At 36.6% G+C, this 22,540-nt stretch overlaps 1 protein-coding gene across 1 annotated transcript in view; it reads left to right on the forward strand.

Moving 5' to 3' along the window:
* The window catches only part of LOC150078263 (cytosol aminopeptidase-like), a 223,157-nt gene that overhangs the window by 36,651 nt on the left and 163,966 nt on the right, over positions 1 to 22,540 (forward strand). Inside the window, exons 3-6 of the mRNA XM_090385107.1 lie at positions 5,686 to 5,737; positions 8,539 to 8,644; positions 14,840 to 14,908; positions 18,557 to 18,662. Coding sequence (XP_090241233.1) covers positions 5,686 to 5,737; positions 8,539 to 8,644; positions 14,840 to 14,908; positions 18,557 to 18,662 — 333 coding nt within the window. The remainder of the gene's footprint in view (positions 1 to 5,685; positions 5,738 to 8,538; positions 8,645 to 14,839; positions 14,909 to 18,556; positions 18,663 to 22,540) is intronic.

Below are 22,540 nucleotides of genomic sequence, written 5' to 3' on the forward strand. Positions count from 1 at the left end.
CATTCTTGTCACCCCAAGTTTTGCCAAAATTTTCAAGTTATACCATTTACAGACGAGATAGAAACTCGGTATCACCTGCACGTGGAGGAGTTGCTATTCTTGTTAACACTAACATACCATCCAAGCCGATCCAATTGAGAACTACCCTAGAAGCTGTGGCTGCTCGCCTTGCAGTTGGTACGTCATTTACCATTGTTTCCATTTGTATTCCGCCATCTGCCCCACTTCTGCTTTCAGAACTTGACAACCTCATTGCACAACTCCCAACTCCAATTTGTCTTTTTGGTGACTTTAATGGACACCATCCATTGTGGGGATCGGCCACAATGGATATAAGAGGCAAATTGATGGAGGAATTCATGCATAATAATGATCTTAATTTATTAAATTCTGGATCTCCTACCTACATCCACTTAGCAACCGGATCTGCTTCCGCAATAGACTTGTCAATTTGTTCACCATCCATATTTCCAATCATGACATGGTCGGTATTAACCGATCCCTTCAACAGTGATCACTTTCCAATTATTTGCTCGCTACAAACAGGGGTAACTTCAAATCCTGACCAACGATTCACTTGGCAGTTTAAAAAGGCAAACTGGGGTGGCTATTCTGCCCAGATACGCTTAGACAGATTTTATGTTCAAAGGCAACATATTGATGATGTCAACACTTACATAACCAATCAGATTCTGACTGCAGCTAAGGCCTCCATTCCAAAATCCACACCATATCGAAAACACAGAAATAACTGGTGGAATACAGATTGTTTAATTGCCAAACTGGATAAAAACCGCGCCTGGAATCATTTCCGCAAGTATCCCACCACTAGTAACCTAATTGCTTTTAAAAGCAAAAGCTAGACAAGTTAGGCAGAAAGCGAAACGGGATTCATGGATTGCTTTTGCCTCCACCATTACCAAAGACACGGACGCACAAGTGATCTGGAAAAGAATACAGGCACTAAATGGCAAATTTTCTCGGCTGCCCTCTCCAATACTTCATTGGAAAGGGAAAGACATTTCTACTCCCGAAGAAGTTGCAAATGCATTAGCAGAATCATTTGCAAAAATATCAGCTTCTGCCACCTATGCCTCCACCTTCCAGAAAATCAAAGCAGGTGCAGAACAGTATAAAATTAACTTCTCCACGCGCCGTTCATTCCCGTACAACCAACCGTTTACATTAACAGAACTTCAAGGATCATTAAACAGATCTTCCAATAGTGCTGCAGGTCCAGATGGAGTTCAATACATTATGTTAAAGTATTTACTTGGAGAAGACTTAAGAACCCTATTAATTTTTTACAATCGGATCTACTCTGAAAATGCCTATCCATCTTCATGGCGCCATTCGTTCATTATCGCCTTACCAAAACCAGGAAAAAATCCTTCCTGTGTTGAAAACTACAGGCCAATATCTCTTACAAGCTGCATGGGAAAAATTTTCGAAAGAATGGTTCATACTAGGCTCACTTACATCCTGGAGTCAGAGAATCTCCTTCCAGATCACCAATATGGCTTTCGAAAAAATAGATCAACCCTAGATGTGCTCATTAAAGCCGAGTCTCATATCCGAAATGCCTTTGTCATGAAACAACATCTAGTCGTGGTAAATTTAGATCTTGAAAAGGCATTTGACACTACATGGTGGCATGGTATTATTATGGACCTTTACCATCTGGGGCTTAGGGGTCATTTGCCAGAAATAATTCAGAATTTCCTGCAATTGCGCTCTTTTCAAGTCCGATACAAAAACGTCCTCTCTACATCTCACATTCAGGAAGAGGGAGTCCCGCAGGGATCAATACTCAGTCCAACACTGTTTTCAATCCGAGTTAGCAGCATGACACGAGATATCCCAAAAACTGTTCAAACTTATATGTATGCAGATGATCTTACCATTTCCTGTCAATCTCAAAGTATGAATACCATTGAACGGCAGCTACAACTTGCCATAACCAAAATAGAATCCTGGACTTCACGGAACGGTTACAGACTGTCAGAAAATAAATGCACTGTCACTCACTTTTGCAAGAAGCGAGCTCTGCATCCTGAACCTGAATTACAAATAAACAACACTCCAATCCCTCTCGTTAATACCGTTAAATTTCTTGGACTACTATTAGACCGCAAACTAAATTTCCAAGCTCACATCACTTATTTGAGAACTTCTTGTTTAAAGCATTTGAATATACTTCGTTCCGTATCATCTATGTCATGGGGAGCTGATCGGTGTACTTTGCTGCATCTTTATAGAAGTTTAATCCGTTCAAGGCTATATTATATCAAGGCTATATAAAACCATGCCAGGAGCACTACTTTAAAACGGCTAAATATGATCCATCACAGTGCTCTGAGGACTGCGTTGGGAGCTTTCAGGACTTCTCCGATCCAAAGTCTATATATTGAAGCGCATGATCCTCCATTACACCTGCGTAGAAAAACAGTACTGCTTCACTACGCTGCTAAGATCCAGAGTCTACCATCACACCCAAGTTGGGAGTACCTCTATAATACTCGTTGGGATGTGTTCTATGAGAGCAAGCCAAATGAAAATAGACCCGCCTCTCTCAGGATCAAAGAGCTTGTTCAGACTTGGAATGTTGATTTAAATGAAATCTTCCAAGACACAACTACACCTGTTGCTCCTTGGACATATGTGTCTGTCTCTGAAGATACATACTTCCTCCAATGGGGGAAAAATATACCTTCCTGTAACATCAGACAGTTACATTCAGCTCATGCTATGGACAACCATGCCTGTAAAATTTATACCGATGGTTCAAAAACTGAGAGTATGGTAGGTGCTGCGGTAGTTTTTCCTTTATGTACAATTTCAACCACACTACCGCTTACTTGCAGCGTCTTCACAGCTGAATTATATGCCATTAAGTTGGCGCTTAGTAAGGTAATTGAGCTTTCCATCTCATCTGCCATAATTTACACAGATTCTCTTAGTGCTGTCTCTGCCATAAGGAAGAATTCCTCCATTTCTCACCCTACATTGAAACAGATTCATTCCCAGCTATTTGCTTGCAGTGTGTTGAATTGGTCAATTAGTTTTTGCTGGATCCCTGGCCATTCAGGCATTCCGGGAAATGAAAGTGCCGACTTTGCCGCTAAACATCCTCAACCCGCTCTCTCACAACATCCTCAGGTTCCTTTCTCTGATTTTAAGTCTGTCGTATGCAAAGCCTGCTACAATAAATGGTCACAGACCTGGAAAAGTGACCTTAACAATAAACTTTACCAGATAAAAGAAGATCCAAAGCTGTGGCTGTCTGGCTTCCGAAGAAACAGATGAGAGGAAGTGGTACTGGCAAGACTCAGAATTGGACACACTCACCATACTCATCTCTTTCTATTATTGGGTGAAAGCCCACCCCAGTGCCCATCCTGTCAGACGCAACTTACAGTCCGTCATTTCCTGGTTGATTGCCCCTTACATTCAACCATCCGGTCAAACAATTTTCAGTCTCTCTCTAAATTGAATATATCACCTGATTTATCTCGCATCTTAGGAAATGAAGCAAATATTGAAGAACTTTTATTATATCTAAAACATATTGGTTTGTACGGAAGCATATAATGTAATTTCTCTAACAATATACTTTTTGTCAATTAACGCTGAAGAGACACAATTTGGCCTTAGTAGCCCTTGTGTTGTTAAACCGAACAACAACAACAAGACTGGAGTAATAGTTAAGACACAGCATGGGTTTGTCAAAGGGAGGTCTTGTCTGACCAGTTTGATTGGTTACTATGATGTGGTCACAAAGGAACTGAATGCCAAAAATAATTTTGATATCATATGCTTGGATTTCAGGAAAGCTTTTGATTCTGTTGCACATGGAAGACTGTTGTACAAATTGGAGAGGTATGGAATCAAAGGTAAGCTGCTACAATGGATAAAGGGATGGTTGAGTGGGAGACGACAGAGACTGGTAATCAATGTGACACTACTCTTGAACTCCACAAATGTTATTAGTGGAGTTCCCCAGGGTTCGGTGTTGGGCCCATTGTTGTTTTGTATATTTATCAATGATATTGATGAAGGTATGTCAGGTTTAATGTCCAAGTTTGCAGATGACACAAAGGTTGGCAGGGTTGTTAACGACAGTAATGATGTTATGCTACTCCAACTGGATCTAGATAAGTTAGGAAAATGGGCTGAGAAATGGCAACTGGAGTTTAACATTGACAAATGTAAAGTACTGCATATGGCTAACAATAACGAAGAGAAACGTAACAACTGGGTGGTACTACACTCAGGGAAGTGGAAAGTGAAAAAGACCTGGGGGGTAATGGTGTAGCCGAATATTGAAGTTCAATGATCAGTGCAGATGGGCTGCCAGGGTAGGTTATGGAGTCTTGTCAATGATATAAAGGAATTTTGCTAGCAGGGACAGGGAGATGATAATCCTGTCATACAAGGCAATGGTTAGGCCACACCTAGAGTACTGTGTACAGGTCTGGAGGCCTCATTTTAGGAAGGATGTAGAGTTGCTAGATCGAGTACAAAGAAGGGCAACAAGATTGGTGAGGGGAACAAAGGGGTGGGTGCTCTTACCAAGAAAGGCTTAAGTTCTGCAAATTGCAGCACCTGGAGAGTAGGCACCTGCGAGGTGAGTGTGGCTAATGGTGAATATTTATGATGTGGCGAATACTACGATTGTGGAGAATATTTATGATGGGGCTAATGCCACAAGTGGCATTAGCCCCAATTTGTTGTGCCAAATATTTGATCAAACTATTTGACTCAGCTGGGACTTGCAATGTTCATTTGCAATAACAATGGAAATCATCCAGGATCTGGAAATATTTTCATTATATCGAAATTTTCATTAAAACTGTTAATTGTAACAGGATTTTACTGTATTCTGTAACATTGGCTGATCCCTCAGTATGGCAGGCTAATTTTTCTGATGATTGTTATTATGAGTCTTTATTATTATTAGTGAATTTGAAGTCAGAATCAGGAAATTATTCAGTTTCATCGGTTTTTCATAAATTTTTTTGAAAAATTTATTGGAAAATTTTGAACTTAATAACGAAGTGTTATGAGTCTTCTTCAGCAGAACCAACATTATATTCTTTATTAACAATTAAAAGTTCAAATGATACGTATGGGTGCTAGGAATATGCAATTTTCATATGCAATTTTCTGGTAAACAAGTAACTTTTCTGAACTGGAATCAAAAGAACAGTCCACAGTTCATATGCAATTTTCTGGTAAACAAGGAATCAAAAGAACAGTCCACCTGTTCTTAGGCATTTGTAAACAATTGCTCACTGCACTTACAATATAAAGTAAGATGCTTTAATCAGCTTTATTAAGCTCTTCTATCAGTTTTTACTGTTTTAAGCTTTATTCAGCACTAACATTTGGTTGTTAGTTGAAATACAATTTTCCATTTTTTTTAGCATCAACAAAAAATAAATAAATAAAATAAAATAATCCCGAAAACAGCGAGAGCCACCAACCAATGAACTAATAAACTAGCAGCTATACAGTATGGGATTTCTGATATTTAGCCGTATTTGAAACACATTGGTTTCCTCCTTCAGTTCAGAATAATGATTGTAGGATTTCATAGGTTTATTTATAATTTTGAAGTATTTATTTATTATCTGTATTTATTTATTTATTAAGTAACAGTGTTCATTTACTACTGTTTTTTAGATCAGGATTTACAAAAGAAGATAAAAGCAGATTATATTTTGGTCTTGACAAGGTAGGTAATGATTGATTGGTAATTACAATTATTTATATCAGGATTTACCCCTTTTCTCCCCTTTTGCAGTTATTGATCCAAGATTTTATTATCAGTTTGTGTCTCATTTGTAACTCATCATAATTAAACAAAAATGCAAATACAGTATAATAGTATCTAATAAAACAGATGATGTCAAACTATAAATTATTTATATTAATAACCCAAATGATTATTTTCACTAAATGTTAATAAAACTAAGAAAATGAATGGAGGTGATATTTTCATAATATTAAATGATACTAAAACTGTAAGATATAAATTCTTACTAAACTATAAATTATTTCTACTAATAATTCTCAATTCTCAAATGATTATTTTCACTAAATGTTACTAAAAACCTTAACTTGATTTTTATTAAATTATTTATCAAATACTAGTTTAGGCTAATAATTAAATACTAGTTCCTCTGTACTTAAGTAAAAACAAATCTTTTCATGATTCAGGCATTATTATGAATTTAGAAATTAAAATATTTATTTGCACACTGGATGTGAGATTTAATGGACATTGTGTAACTTAGGGATCTTTGTTATTTAGGTACTCTGACAATATCTTGGACAAATTAAATTTAATTGCAGAACTTATAGCTAATATATCTGCAAGAACAAATTGATATTTTGTACATAAAACTCTCACCTATAATCAGTATAAAATAATACATGTGCATAAGCATATTGAAAATACAGAACTGTGGAAAACAAATATACTTCTAAATATATCAGGTGCAGAGGTGACTACACAGTTTAAATGTTTAATGGATATGGAATTGATAAGAAATTATGTGCATGTGTTGCATGAGAATCAACACAATGGATTGTTACCAAAAAATCTTGGTTAAAACTTTTTTTTATCAAAATTGGATGATGAGTCAAATTTGGAATGTACACATATGGGCAAAAGTTAAGATACAGATACCAAAAGTGCATTAGTTTGCAAAATAATGTATATGTCAATGAATTTAATATATACAATTTTAAGTAAATTATGTATGATTCAGCAGAATTGTGTGCAACCTTATGAGTAAAGGATGTCATTTCTGAAATATACAGATCAGGTCTCTCTCTCTCTCTCTCTTTAAAGATCTCTATCTGGGATGAGGGAGTATTAGTATAATTCAGGGAAACTGGAAGCTTTTGATGCACTATAAAAAGAAAACAACTCTGCTCTGTGTTTTTCTTTTCCTGTAGGCACTGATCCAGAAGGTCTTTGAATTTCCCCATGGAGGCAACTTATCCAAATGATTAGCAACTTGCTGGCTGTAGGAAAACTTCGTACAATATAATTCTTTATTTCATTCATCACCTTCATTCGTTTTACTTTCTCTTCTTAGTCTTATAAACCTCAATTAGATCTCTTCTAAGTAGTTACCAAGCTCTGTAGTGCACGTATTTGAAATCACTCCTGATACAGGTGCCATTTAGCCAGTCTCACTAGTCACATTTCTACATGTTATTGCACACAATCTGCTTTTGACAGTAACCCATCCCTTCTCTCTTATTCTTCCTAAATACATTTGGATGTCAAAGTGATAATTGTTGTACCCTATTTCTGGGTGACACAGAGATTCCATTAGCGTCATTATTTCAGTGTCACTTGTCCTAAGTAGGAATCCAAAACTTGCTTGTTTTATTGACAACACTTCTGAATATTTTTTCTGCAGGCAAGTTCAGATTGAGTTTTCTTGTATTGTTCAATACCCTGACACACATTCCTTAAAGTTACTTAGCATGTTAAGAATAAATATTGTCACAACTAACAAAACAGTGAAATAAAACTTTATTAAAATATATAAAAATATAAAAGAAAATCAGATATCATTGAGCATGTGCAAATCGTGGATGGCAAAAGAAGAGATGTGGGGGGAAAAGAAAAGAGAAGAAGAAGAAATTATCAACCGTCAGGTTCTGTGGAAGTAAGGTGATGAACATTTACCATATTGTGAACCTGCCATTTCTTGTCATGCTGCAGGAGCAGCATGATGACAGGTGACAACATAACTGCTTCCATAATAGCAGGTATCTGGGTTCCACGATTGTGATTAATTATGGAACCCACAACAGCAGTATGGAGGGCTTCCAACCAAGAACCTTGAGGAGAATCCTGCATGTTGTCTTGCACTACCATTGTACTGTCATTGTTCAAATATATTCCATCTCTACAAAATATATGCCTCTGTAGACAGGTGGAAAGGAGCAGCAGTGCGTAGCACACGCTTCTTGATTAGACCGGGGTTCGAACCCGTCACCACCAAATATGGAGGATGCGGAAAGGTCAGGGAATGACTACCGCATATCCCGGAGCAATATGGCCTTAGTTGCTAATGCTCCTAAAAACCAAATAACAACAACAACAAAATATATACCTTCTGCCTACTGCAGCAGGTGATGATAAAATAATAAAAATTACCCCCCAAAAAAAAAAGCTTGCACACTCCCTCGAGTCTGGGTTATTACATAAGGATTTCAGTGTCTAAACTCTCCTGCCATGGCTTTCCAGAATTGCAAGCACATGTACATTCCGATCCAACTCATAGCATTTTTTAGTGTATCCCATTGCTTAGCAACAAGGTTGTCATTTCATATGCAGTTAATGTCATTAGGTCCCACATTAATAATAATATTCTCTTTAAAATAATTACTATTCTGAATAATTATGTATGTATTAATGACTTATCAGCTTCATTGCATTTGTAGTATACTGATTTTTTTTTTTTAAATATATGTTTTGGTGGATATTCTCAATTTTTATGATATTTATAGAAATACACCTGTGTTGCAGTAGTCAACCTTGGAAACTTCAATGCTTGCTACGATGAATTGGAAGAAGTTGATCAGAGAAAAGAGAATATTAGAAATGCTGTTGGATGTAAGTTATTTAAATTTAAATATGCTTAATTGTTTGGCAAACAGATATATTTAGGAAATAAAAATGTTTTGTTTCTGCATATAGGTAGAAAAGATTTGAAACTGCTTAAAGTATCTGATCAAAAATTGCCATTACAGTTTCTATAGAGTAGAAATTTTTCAAATATGGTCTAATTTTTTTTTTATATATCATGGTATGCTGACCTTTTCTTTCACCCTATTCCCACTGCTTTACCTATATTAGTATATATAGATATCATTTTTTTTTTTAATAAACAGCATGTATATTTCAGTTTTTTAACTGAAAGAAACTAACCTTTTAGTTTCCATTGCCTTTGGCATATTCCACTGCATAAGGCAATGATAAGGCCACATTGAGTACTGTATACAGGTCCAGAAGCCTTATTTTAGGAAGGATGCAGAGAAGAGTAATGAGATAAGTGATGGAAACAAAAGGGTACCCTTACCAAGAAAGATCAAGAAATACTTTAGTTCTGCAAATTCAGTATCTGAAATTAAGAACTTGTGAGGAAACCTGATTGAAGTGCTTCAGGCTTTGAATGGATTGAGTATGCTAAATGTTTAGTATTAGTAGTAGTCATATGGTGCAAAGAAGCCCTGGGGTTTAGCTGCACTGGTCAAAAAAAATAAAATAATAATAATAAACCACCTATTTTATCCTTCCTCATGTAGGGCTCTCTTCAACTGAGCTTTGAATTTCTCCAAGCTGTCAGCCTCACCAATTATTGGAATAAGTTGTCTCCACCCATGGAGGCAACTTATTCCAATAATTAATGAACTGCTGGCTAAAAGAAAACTTCCTGCAATCCAGCCTAAACCTCTTTCCAATTAATTTGAATTTATGCCCTCTAGCTCCAGAATTATTTATAACAGTGAAAATTTCACACTTGTTCATATTATTTTCATCTCTCATGTTCTTATACACCTCAATCAAATCTCTTCTAAAGTGTCTGGTTTCCAAGCTGTGCAGCTCATGTATTTGAAGTCTTTCCTCACGTGGATGCTTTTTGCTGATCTCACCAGGTGTGTTGCCTGTATTTGGATCCTTTCAAGAAGTTTGATGTCTTTTTTTAGGTGCAGTCTCCATACCTGGACATAGTATTCCAAGTGTAGTCTCACAATTGCCGTAAACGTTAGTATTACAGCCTCTCTATCTCCACAAGCAAACGTTCGAAAAATCATTGATGGATTACCATGGACACTATCTATACTGCTCAGAAAACTGCATGTCGAACTGTATTGCAACTCCTAAATGTCTTTCTTTCTTCCTCTACTGTTTTTTAGTTTAATCCTAGTAAGTGTGTAAGTTATTTTGGGGTTGCTATTCCCCAAGTGCAACACCTTGCATTTTTCTGCATTAAAAAAGATAGTTGCCACTTTTCTAACCATCTCTGGAGTCTATCTAAGTTGTCTTGAAAAAGCTTTGCTTGGCACTGTTCATTAACTACTCTGTTGATCTTGATATCATCTGCAAATTTTGACATTACACTCCTATGCCTTCATTGATGTCATTTAAGAAAATCAAAAACAAGAGTGGTCCCAGTACCAACCCTTGAGGAACCCCACTTCTTATATTAACCCAATCTAAAAAAATATATATATATATATATTTACAGCCCTCCTCCTCTGCCAGCCATTCTGCAGTCCATCGAAGGATTGCCTCTGTGATTCTGTGTTCCAGCTTATATAGTAACCTCTTGTATAGGACCGAGTCAAATGCTTTGCCGAATCTAAATAAACAGTGTCGAAATGATTTCCTACATACAGGTTAGTTCAAATGCATCATTTTAGTATGCAGCAAACTACTAAAGTAGCTAAGAATTGGCATCGTTTAAGTATATCTCATATTGTGAATACCTTCACAATGAGTTACCATGAGTAACTCATTGTGAAGTAACTATTGTTACTTATTCTTGGCAGATACTGCGACCCAGATGGCACTGTTTCGAAGCTTATTGGCTTCTCGTTGGTGGGTGGGAAAGTACCCTAGTGTTGCAATTATGACAATCCAGTTATGAAGTTTTGCGAAGGTATTCACAATACCTTCACAACGAGTTGCCATGATATTGCACTATTGAATAATTGGTGAAGCGTTATTACTTATTTGAGGGTAGTTCAGTATTATGGCAACTCATTGTGAAGGTATTCACAATATAAGATATATTTAAACAATGCCAATTCTTAGTTACTTTAGTAGTTTACTGCATGCTAAAATAATGCATTTGCACTAACCTGTACATCAGTTGACTTCTCTGCAGCCTTAGGCTTTAGCCCTAAAATGCTTTTAAATGATTTCCTACCATGAACTCATGAATTGACTCTCTCAAAATAATTAACCAAGTTGGTGAAACATGATTTTCCCTTTAATAAACATGCTGTGTTTCTTTCAGAAGTTCATTTCTGTCTAAATGATATGTAATGCACTTTTATTATTGTCTCCATTCTTTTCTCTACTGCTAAAGTCAGACTGACTGGTTGGTAGCAGTAGTCCACATGGCATTAGTAGTTGATACTTGCAAATTTGGAAGCAAATAATAAGTTTTAATGTAATTTTAAAATATTTTTTACCAATCTTTTAATAACTGGTTTTATTTAGCGTGTAAATTAGAATCTATCCTCTAGAGCAGGGTCCCCAACCTTTTTCATTGGAGGGCCACATAGAAAATTCATAACAAATTGTGGGCCGGAGTCGGTGCAATTTTGATGACTAAAAACACTGTAAACTTAAAAATGCAATTTTAGCGACTTAATATCCTATTCTTAATATCATTAGTGCCAGTGTGTACAACAGTATCACCTTTTGTGCCCTTAAAAGATGATATCCGCTGTACAACATCCTCAACCTTTTCCCCTGGCTGACATAACTCTAGTCCTTAAATAAAATAAAACCAAAATAAAATAAAAGAAAGAAGAAACCAAGCAACATGCACTCCCAGCAGTGAAGTGCGTGACTCGCTGTCCAAGGAGATGTAAACCTATAACCAGTGAAGTATGAGTGTCACTTAGTTATAAAAATAAAAAACCAAAGACAGTGAACTCACGAGCACCTCATTTTCAAGGGACAGCACTTGTGCATTCCATAAGGATCATATTTCAGTTTTTCATTGTTATCCAGCCAAAAGAATGTGCCTATATGATCCCGAATACAAAGAAAAGTAATGAACAAACTCAAATCATAAGGAATGCTATTGCCACTGCCCTCTGTGGATTAAATAAGGAAACATAACAAAAAAATGTAAATTTAAACTTCAACCATCCATTCAACAGGTCTAAAGCAAATAAACATTAAACCAAATAATAATAAAAAGAACTAACATAAATAAAAAAAATAAATCAAATTCAAATCAGTTCACCACATAAAATTAGAACAAAAGAAGTAAATACTGCATTTTTCTTGGTATCCTTTCAGTAAATGATGCTTCTTTATTTTAATGATAATTTTATAGGCATAACCATGTTTATCTAATTTTAATAAAGGCATAATTCTTCTTTTCCCAAATGTTACACATTTTTTTTTTTTGTTCATTAAAACATGGTTGGAAAAGATAAATACATTAGTGGTGAATTAATAAAAGTGGCTTTCCCATACTGAAAAAATGAGATTTCTCACCATTATTAAAAGAGGTTTTGGAAGAAAGAAATGCAACAGCCCCTGCCTTAGAATGGCTTGCACAAATGTGGACTCGTACTTCAAGTGCTAATGCTAACTTTAATTAATTATGTTTAGCAAATGAGCTAATAAATTCATTACAGAAAAAACAACAAAAGTGCAGTCTTACCTAGAATTTTTTAAGAAAGAAAAAATTGAAAAGGAAAACTTGTGTTTAGAAAAGGACACATGAGTTTCCTCTGCTTATTTTAGATTTCTCCTGTGTTCGGTTCAGATGATATAGCTATAAACAGCAGTGAATCAGGTAATGAAGATTTCTCACCATTACAAAAATCAAAAGAGAAATCTTGTAAAGAACCTGATTTACTTATGGTTAAACTTATGTGGCAAATCCAGGGCATTAAATGTCCTGGATTTGTCACAGGGTGAGAAAGGTGACAAATCACAAAGGTGAATATGGATTTTACAGTAGTTCCTGCCACAAACTTTTCTTGTGAAAGAGTATTCTTGTAGTTATGTCATGTTAAATCTAAGTAGCCTTCAACAACAATGCAGGAATGTCTTCAAAATATAATGCTTCTGGAGACATTTCTACATCCAGTGTTGAAGTTGTAATTGATGGTTTTAAATGAAAACTATGTATTTATATATTTTTTAATTGTAATTGTTTATTCTGTGGATATAGTAAAATAAATATGAGTAAATAGGTACAAATTTTTTCTTTTCTTATACTTGCACTCCCTAACAAATTACTTTAGTTTTCCTATGGCCACTGTTCGTCATATCACATTTAAATGGATTTAAAGATAGGGTGAATATGAATACTCTTGTCTCTGTTAGTGTTATACTGTGTAGACCATGCGATAGTCTTCCAACGATTTGCAGAGTGCCATGTATGAAAACTATTGATAATTGTGGCATCACGTGGATCACTCTTGTATCCCTTCAAACTTTGTTGAGCAGGTTAGTAAAGGTTTCTCCTTTTTGTAGCTTTAATGGTAATTAATGACTATCTCCCCCTCCCATGTCTTGTATATTTCACAGAATGAAAACATTACAGTTTTTGTGAGTTAACTTTGTTTGTCATAGAAAGGAGGGGAAGAGGTCATCTTAGATTCAAGATTGGTCTAGTTTAAATGAATGTGGCATCATCAGTCTTATTATCATTTTTATATTGGCCTTAAAAATATACATTAGTTTGTATTTATAAATACAATATACAGGGTGATTCATTACTAGTGCGACAAACTTGCAGGAGGTGTAGGGGGCACAAAGACGAATCGGAATCACATAGCATTGCAGGGTCCGAAATGCCTTCATCATGCGGTAGAGGACGTTGAACGGGAGGTCGCGTGAACAGCGATTCCGCTGGAAGTCAGCATTTGTGAACCATTTCTGTTGAAGAAACCAAGTAGCAAAAGTCCTCCGGAGTGGATAATCCGCAGGCTCCAATGATTGGACGCGTTGCAGATGGTATGAACTCATTTGGTTTGTTGACACTATCCTCCATACAGTGGATTGGGAAATACTCAATCGTTGGCCTATTGCTCGAGTACTCGTACTCGGATTGCCTTCTGCAAGACGTAGGACATTCTCCTCATTGTCTGGCGTCCTCATCGTTCGCTCTCGATTCATGGTACCTCTCGTGAAACAGCCAGTCTCACGTAACCTTCTGTGCACATGTGAGAAAATTGTATGATGAGGAGCACGCCTGTGCGGGAAACGTTCCTAGTACAAGCGCAGGACGGCGTGCCCATTACAGTCCGCAGTTCCATACGCGAGGTGCATGTCGGCCAGTTCAACGTTTGAATACTCGTTCATCCTACTGCCTCGCGAACCGGTTCGCAAATGCTGACTTCCAGCGGGATCACTGTTCACGTGACCTCCCATTCAATGTCCTCTACTGCACGATGAAGGAATTTCGGACCCTGCAATGCTATGTGATTCTGATTCGTCTTTGTGCCCCCTACACCTCCTGCAAGTTTGTCGCACTGGTAGTGAATCACCCTGTATATATAAATTTATAAATATATCATGTCTCTGAGAGTTCTGCTGGAATGCATCAAGCATAGTCAAGTATAAAGCACTTTCACTGACCAGTTCATGATTATTTTATCACTTACCAGTAATGAGGTGTAGTATTATATGTAAGTCTTTAGGCATTCACTAATTGAGACTGGCTGCTATCAGCTGAATGACCAATAAGTCTTGAAACAAGCCAGCATAGTGGTGTCAATATTTTAAAAAAATAGCAGAATAGCCTTTTGGTTATGCTATTTGTTTAAAGGTAGTGTGTCATGAATATTAAAATTTTGCTGTCTTCCAAACATAGAAGGACAAAATAATTCTTGATTTAATAAATTTATATCTAAGGTTATATAGCTTCTGTTGTCTTCTGAACGTAGATGGACAAGGTAATTCTTGATTTACCCAATTTATATGTAAGGCCATATAGTATCTGCTGTATTAAATACTTGAGGTATATTTAAGCTTTTTGCTTGACTATATTTTTGTTGTTATATGCTGTACACTAATATCAACTTGTCACGTAATGTTTTATTATAGTGGGTGTTAGTCATTTACGGAGTGCTGGCATCACAGAAGTTGATGTTGATTCATGTGGAGATTCAGAAGGTAAATATTAAGAATACTTTGCTTGTTACATTAATTTTTTTTTTCATTGCTGAAATTGACAATTGATATGGTTGATTCAATAGAAATTTCTTCAAGGGCACTAGCTGATCATCGTCATCAGCCATTTTTAATTCACTGCAGGATGAAGGCTTCAACAGCAACTTTTAAGTTCCTTCTGTTTTGTGAAATGGCCATCCATTTACTGCCCTTGAATTTCATCTGTCTGTCTCCATTGTTTTCTTTTATCTTTTATCTCCTCTTAGGTACTATTCTGTTATTTTCTTAGCCCATCTGTCATCATGTCTTTGAGCTATGTGTCCTGCCGAAGTCCATTTCAGTTCTTTAGTTTTGTTCAGAATGTCCTTTACTTTAGTTTGCTGCCTAATCCATATGTTTCTCTTATCCAACAGTCTGATTCCTAATATAATTCATTCCATTCTTCACTGGGTAGTTTTCAGCTTCACTTCCATTCTTTTGGTGTGTGTGCCTAAGTTTCACTTCCATAAGCCATGGTGGGGAGTATATATTGGTTCATTATTTTACATTCAGACAAATTGGGATATTGCTCCTCAGTATGTGAATATATTTCCTGAATGCCATCCATCCGAAATTTATTCTTCTCTTGACTTCCAGCCATTTATCATTGTTACAGCTAATGATAAGTACAGTCATCCTTCGATTTGCATGGTTTTTTATTGTGCAGTTTTGCTGTTATGCAGTCACGTATTTACTACTCAAATTTTAGATTGCACAGTGAGTTTTGCTACCTTGTTTACAAAGTTTCAAAAATAGGAATGAAGAGCAGATTTTGAAAATTTGTTTTTTTACATGACTGAAGAGTTCATTGAAGGAGAAACACATTTCACCATAATGACATAAAATCCCACAGAATTCCAGCTTTCGGTAAGATCGAGTTTATTACCCATTTATGTTTAGATTGCACTAACAGAAAAGCCCAATAAACCGGAAGGTGCAAATTGTTTTATGGTCATGACCTCCAAAAATGTACTTTAGAAAAATATCACAAAGGCATTCACAACTGATTCTTATAACCAAATGTAGCAATGAATATTGCTACATTTGGTTATATTTGGTTAATGAATTTGTCTGGTTATTTTTGAAATAACTTCCTCATTCGGGAACCTCCTTCATCAGTTATCCTACGTTAGCTGTTCAGACACTGGTTCACACAACATAAAGTGTTTTTATCGGGAAGCATTGCCTTTGCTGATTTAATATTGCTTGTCTATATAAAGTGTGTGTTTAATTAGTGCCTAAAATGAAGAAAGCTACAACAAAAAAAATTTAATTTAGAGGAAAAATTAAAAATTGTTAAGGAGTTAGAAAATGGCGAAAAGGTTGTGACATTGGCCAAGAAGTACAGCATAAATGAATCTAGCATTTGACGAATGAGGGAAAATGCTGAGAAAATTAAAAGTTCAGTTATCTGTTCCACATCATTGGCTGCAAAAAGTACTACAAAAGTGAGAAATTTGTTAAGAGAGAAAACTGAAAAATTTCTTTCTTTCTGGATAGAAGATCTTAATCAGAAGAGAATGCCTCTTAGTTCAGATATTATTCGTGCTACAGCTGTGCAAATTTTTAATCACTTACAAGAAGAAGAAGCTGCTCCTACCAATACAGACCAATTTCAGGCCAGTAAGGGGCGGTTTGAAAATTTTAAAAAACCTCAAAAGTTTTCACAATCTAAAATTAACAGGCGAGGCAGCCAGTGCAGATATGGAAGCTGCTTCTTTATATCTGAAAACTTTAAAGGATGTTATTGTGACTGAGGGCTATCTAGCAAGTCAAGTGTTTAATACTGATGAAACTGGCTTATTTTGGAATCGTATGCCAAGCCAAACATTCATTTCAGAAGAAAAGAAAACTGCCCCAGGTTTCAAAGCTGCAAAAGATAGGTTAACACTTTTGTTATGTGGCAATGCAGAGGGTGACTTTAAGTGTAAACAGCTTCTAATTTATACATCAGAAAATCCATGTGCTTTTAAAGGAATATCAAAAAACTCCTTACCAGTTCATTGGAAATTGAGCAAAAAAGCCTGGATGACAGCTAAAATCTTTAAGGATTGGTTTTTGAATTGCTTTCGCGTTGAAACAAAAAGATAGTGCCTGAAGAAGAAGAAGAAGTGTATAATGAGCAATTGTGCAGAGAAATAGAGTGGGCCAGTAAATCAGAGTGTCTTATAATGGGGGATTTTAATTTCCCAGAGATTGACTGGAATTTGTGGGTTGGTCACTCAAACACTAGCAAGGCTTTTGTGGATTTATTGGATGATTGTTTTCAACAGCAGCATGTTTGGGAGGCAATTAGAGGGAGTAATACTCTTGATCTGATTATCAGTAGTGATTCTTCATGCATTAAGAATCTGCAGATAAAGGAACCACTAGGTGGCAGTGATCACAGTGTGCCGAAGTGGGATTTATTCAAAGAGGTAACTACCATCAAGGGTAAAGGGAAGGGTTTTTGCTTTCGTAAAGGTGACTGTGATGGTCTGAGACAGTATTTAAATTCTATACAGTGGGACCAACTGATGATGTTACCAACAGCAAATTCAAAATGGGAAGCATTCAAAGAATTAATCTTGGAAACTAGGCTTTTCATACCAACTAAGAAATATTGTTCAAGATTTAGGCCTAAATGAATGTCAGATGAACTAATTAGACATATGATGGAGAAGAAAAATACATGGGATACATATAAAATAACAGGTGACACAGAAGCCTATGATAGATATAAGCTGGTCTGTAACCAAGTTACAAAGGAGGTTAGGCAGGCGAAGTTAGATTACGAGAAATCTTTGGCAAAGGATGCAAAGATAAACAGCAATGAGTTCTTTACTTATGTAAATTCTAGAAGGAAGGGGATGAATCAGATTGGTTCACTTGATATCGATGGTTCAACTGTTGATAATCCTGTTCAGGTAGCTAACAAACTAAATGAATATTTTGCATTACAAAGTTACAAAGGAGGTTAGGCAGGCGAAGTTAGATTACGAGAAATCTTTGGCAAAGGATGCAAAGAAAAACAGCAATGAGTTCTTTACTTATGTAAATTCTAGAAGGAAGGGGATGAATCAGATTGGTTCACTTGATATCGATGGTTCAACTGTTGATAATCCTGTTCAGGTAGCTAACAAACTAAATGTATATTTTGCATCTACATTCACACATGAGAAGTTATTCAGGGAGAGGAATGCCAGAGGTGTATTAAACTCCAATCCACAAAGGAGGATCAAAGGGGGAGACAGGTAATTACAGACCTGTTAATTTAACTTCTGTTCCAGGGAAATTAATGAAGGCACTGGTTAAAGAAGCATTGCAGGACCATCTAGACAAGACTTCAGTTATAGCTTGGACACAGCATGGGTTTGTTAAGGGGAAGTCTTGTCTGACCAATTTGATAGGTATACAAAAGTTGCAGCCAACAGCTTTGACAAGAGACCAGAATGCTCAACTACCATTTGAAAAGTAAGTTTTCTACTTTTAGAGTGGTGAAATGTATATCATTGCAAACAACAGATTTTTGTTTTTCATTATTTAACTGTACAAGTTGCATTTATTCTGCAATTGATTGATAATTCTCTTTTTGAAAGATTTTACTGATCCATATTTTGTAACTCTAATTAGCTGCTGCAGAAGGAGGACATCTTAGAATTTTTGTTTACGATGATCTGAAAAACAAGTCATCTAGAAGTCGCAAAGTTATTTTGAATCTCTATGACAAAGAGTGTGGGTAATGTATCATGAAAGTTTCATTTTTATTTTTTTTTAAATGTGACATTATTATTATGTAGAACTGAATATTATATATTCTTTAAATTTAATACTTATCTGTATTAGTTTTAGCAAAATGATGGAAGGAAGTAAGCTTATACAACATCAGCTGTAAAAACAAAAAAACGAAAATACTTTTCACTCATTTTATTTGTCCATCACCTTTAATATGAGGTGAAGGAAAATCCAATTCTTATATTCCCACATCAGATTTCATTTTTGCCAGCATTATTTGCTGCTTTCCCAGGAACAAAAGTGCATGAACCTTGAATGACCATTATGTATATATTGCTCACCAGATATTTAGAATTTTAAATGGAGTTCATGATTGTCAGAAATGATTAGAGTTCCTGGTCCCATGAATTAGTCACTGTAGTTTGTAGCAGACAATTTGGTGGTTCTGGTACACGTAATGGTATGGCAGTGATAATTTGAGCAGACCATTGAAAACACATTACGTGAGTAAAATCCCATGTATGCCTAAAATTTTTTTAATGGATTTTTGGGAGATCCTTTTAAGTAGGGAAAAATATTTGAGCTATGAGACATTTTTTAGAAACAGCCAGAATTTCCCAAGTGGGATAACATTGAACAGGTTCCAGTGTAATATTAAGCTGCTTTCCATTGTGTTATTAAATAATTGCTGATCTGAAACTGTATTTGAATTTAGAAAGAGAAAAATCATGCAAAGTGGATCTTACACACTGCTTGGCCAAAATTTTAGAAACCTCCACCTTTTCTAGGACAGTGGTTTTCTTAGCCAAGGAGCTATTTATGCCACTTCACCTGTTTATTTTAAAGTTGTAATGGATATAATATGTGTGAAACAACAAAATCTTTTCAGAATTGATTTTCAGAACTTGTTCTTGACCATGTATTTCCTTTGCAGGTTTTGGAACGGGAATAATGGAGGTGGGTTGACGGGACAAAATTGGAAGAGTAATAACTGCTCCCTTGTTGTAGAACTTTCATGTGCTTGTGTTTGGCATGGATATATCTAGTAGCCAAAAGGTATCTAGTGTAATTTTATGCCATTGCTCCTGCAATAATTTTTCATTGATGGTGAAGGAAGTGGACTCAATGCCCATACTCCATGTTTTAAAGCATTGCATAGATTTTCAGTGGGCTTCAGATTTGGAGATTGGGAGGATTATAGAATATGACTAAATTCACCATCATGATCCTCAAATCGCTAACAGATCTAGCACAATGAATAACTACATTATCATTTTCAAAGTAGCCATCTCTTTTGGAGTAAATATGAAGCAGTGAAAGGTGCGTGTGATCTGATAAATTTCTTAAATATGTGGCATCATATTGTCATCTTTCAGGCATATTACTATACCTAGTTCATGCTATTAGAACCCTGCAATTATACCACATTCTGTAACTTGTGTAATAAGGGTAACACATGAGGTATCCACTGTCATATGTATAAAAAAAAGTGCAAATTCGGATTCAGCAGACTATAATTTTTGTTTCTGAGTTTTGGCCAATGGTTTATATATAGACTGTTGGTGATTGTTTTACAGTGCATCACTTTCATTGTCCATATTGCAATAATGCATTATGTCTGTGTGGATGCGTATGTTCATCTTCATGTGTGAGATGAAAATCCTGGTATAACTCACAGGGGCGCCTCCGTAGCCAGGTGGGAAGGAGCAGCAGTGCGTAGCACACGCTTCTTGATTAGACCGGGGTTCGAGCCTGTCACCACCAAATATGGAGGATGCGGAAAGGTCAGGGAATGACCACCGCATATCCCGGAGCAATATGGCCTTAGTTGCTAATGCTCCTAAAAACCAAATAACAAACATAACTCACAGGGAAAAAAAATAACCTTATTGCCTTTCCACCTCAGATAGTTGCAGATGACTGTGAAAGGCTTTAGGAACTCTTCCACTCTCTGATGGGATTCAAACCCATACTTCCAAATGAGTGAAAAGTGGCAAACCTAGCCTAATATCAGAGAGAATTTATAGATAGGATGATGGCTGCCATATCCCATATTTCACAGTTCCTTGTGCACTGTTGAAGCAATATGGATTATTGGTGCTTGTCTACGTTGAAATTATTCCAGTTGCTCATCAACAAATTTACAGTTTGGTTTCAAAGTCCCATGTAAATTTCTGTGGTCTGTTTGTTTTTTCTCTAGTATCCTTTTTCTATCACAGTTACTCCTTCTGGAAGTGGATACCACATCTAATAAATATCTGGATACCACATCTTATAAATATCTGGATACCACATCTTATAAATATCTGGATACCACATCTTATTATTAATTATTTTCATACATTAGCATTAGCATTAGTAGAGGTATTTGATGCAAGAAAGCAAGCTTATGCAGCATCAGCCAAAAAAAAAAAATAAATAAATAAATAAAAATAACCACTTCCACTTCCCCCCTCTGTTTGTTCGGAATACCTGTCCAGCTGAGCCTTAAACTTATTTAGGCTATCAACTTCCACGACAAGGGATGGAAGTCTGTTCCACCAACCAATCACCCTCTGGCTAAAGGCAAATTTCCTCACGTCTATCCTACCTCTGTCTTTCCTCAATTGGCGCCTCCGTAGCCAGGTGGGAAGGAGCAGCAGTGCGTAGCACACGCTTCTTGATTAGACCGGGGTTCGAGCCCGTCACCACCAAATACGGAGGATGCGGAAAGGTCAGGGAATGACCACCGCATATCCCGGAGCAATATGGCCTTAGTTGCTAATGCTCCTAAAAACCAAATAACAACAACAACAACAACTTTCCTCAATTTGAATTTATGCCCTCTCAGGCGATTATTCTGAGCAAGAGGAAGAATCCCATCAGCATTGAGCATGCTCAAACCATTCAAGGCTTTATACACCTCTGTCAGATCACCTCGCTGGTGCCTAGTCTCCAGACACTGTAATTTGCAAAACTTAAGCCTTTCTTCGTAAGAGCACCCCTTTGTTCCATTCACTAATCTCGTTGCCCTTCTCTGTACTTGTTCCAGCATCTCTACATCCTTCTTGAAATGAGGCCTCCAGACCTGTATACAGTACTCTAGGTGTGGCCTGACCATTGCCTTATACAAGGGAATAATCACCTCCTTATCCCTGCTAGAAAAATTCCTATATATCATTGACAATACACCATGAGCTACTCTTGCAGCCTGTCTGCACTGCTCAGAAAACTTCATATCTGCCTGCAAAACCACCCCCAGGTATCCCTTTCATTCTCTACCACTGTCAGTGTAGTACCACAGAGTTGATACGTTGCTCTGGGGTTGCTGTTTCCCATATGTAGTACTTTGACAAATGTAATGTTAAACTTCATTTGCCACCTCTCAGCCCATCTGCTCAACCTTTCCAGATCCTGTTGCAGTAGCATAGTGTAAGTAGTGTCCTTGACAACCCTGCCAACCTTTGTATCATCTGCAAACTTGGACATTAAGCTTGATATACCATCATCAATATCATTTATAAATACAGAAAACAATAATGGACCCAATACTGAACTCTGAGGGACTCCACTAATAACGTTAGTCCACGATGAGCAGTGTCCATTGATTACCACTCTCTGTCTTCTCTCCCTCAACCACCCCTTTATCCATAGCAGCAATTTGCCTCCAATGCCACACTGCTCCAATTTGTGCAGAAGTCTTCCATGTGCAACAGTATCAAAAGCCTTTCTAAGATCCAAGTATATAATATCAAAGTTATTCCCTGCATCCAGTTCTTATGTGACTGCATCATAGTATCCAATCAAATTGGTCAGGCAAGACTTCCCCTTAACAAAACCATGCTGTGTCCGAGCTATAACTGAAGTCTTGTCTGGATGATCCTGCAGTGCTTCTTTAACCAG

This window comes from Mastigoproctus giganteus, chromosome 11, assembly GCF_048544385.1.
Source record: "Mastigoproctus giganteus isolate SK-2022 chromosome 11, ASM4854438v1, whole genome shotgun sequence".
NCBI classification, from domain to species: Eukaryota; Metazoa; Arthropoda; class Arachnida; order Uropygi; family Thelyphonidae; genus Mastigoproctus; species Mastigoproctus giganteus.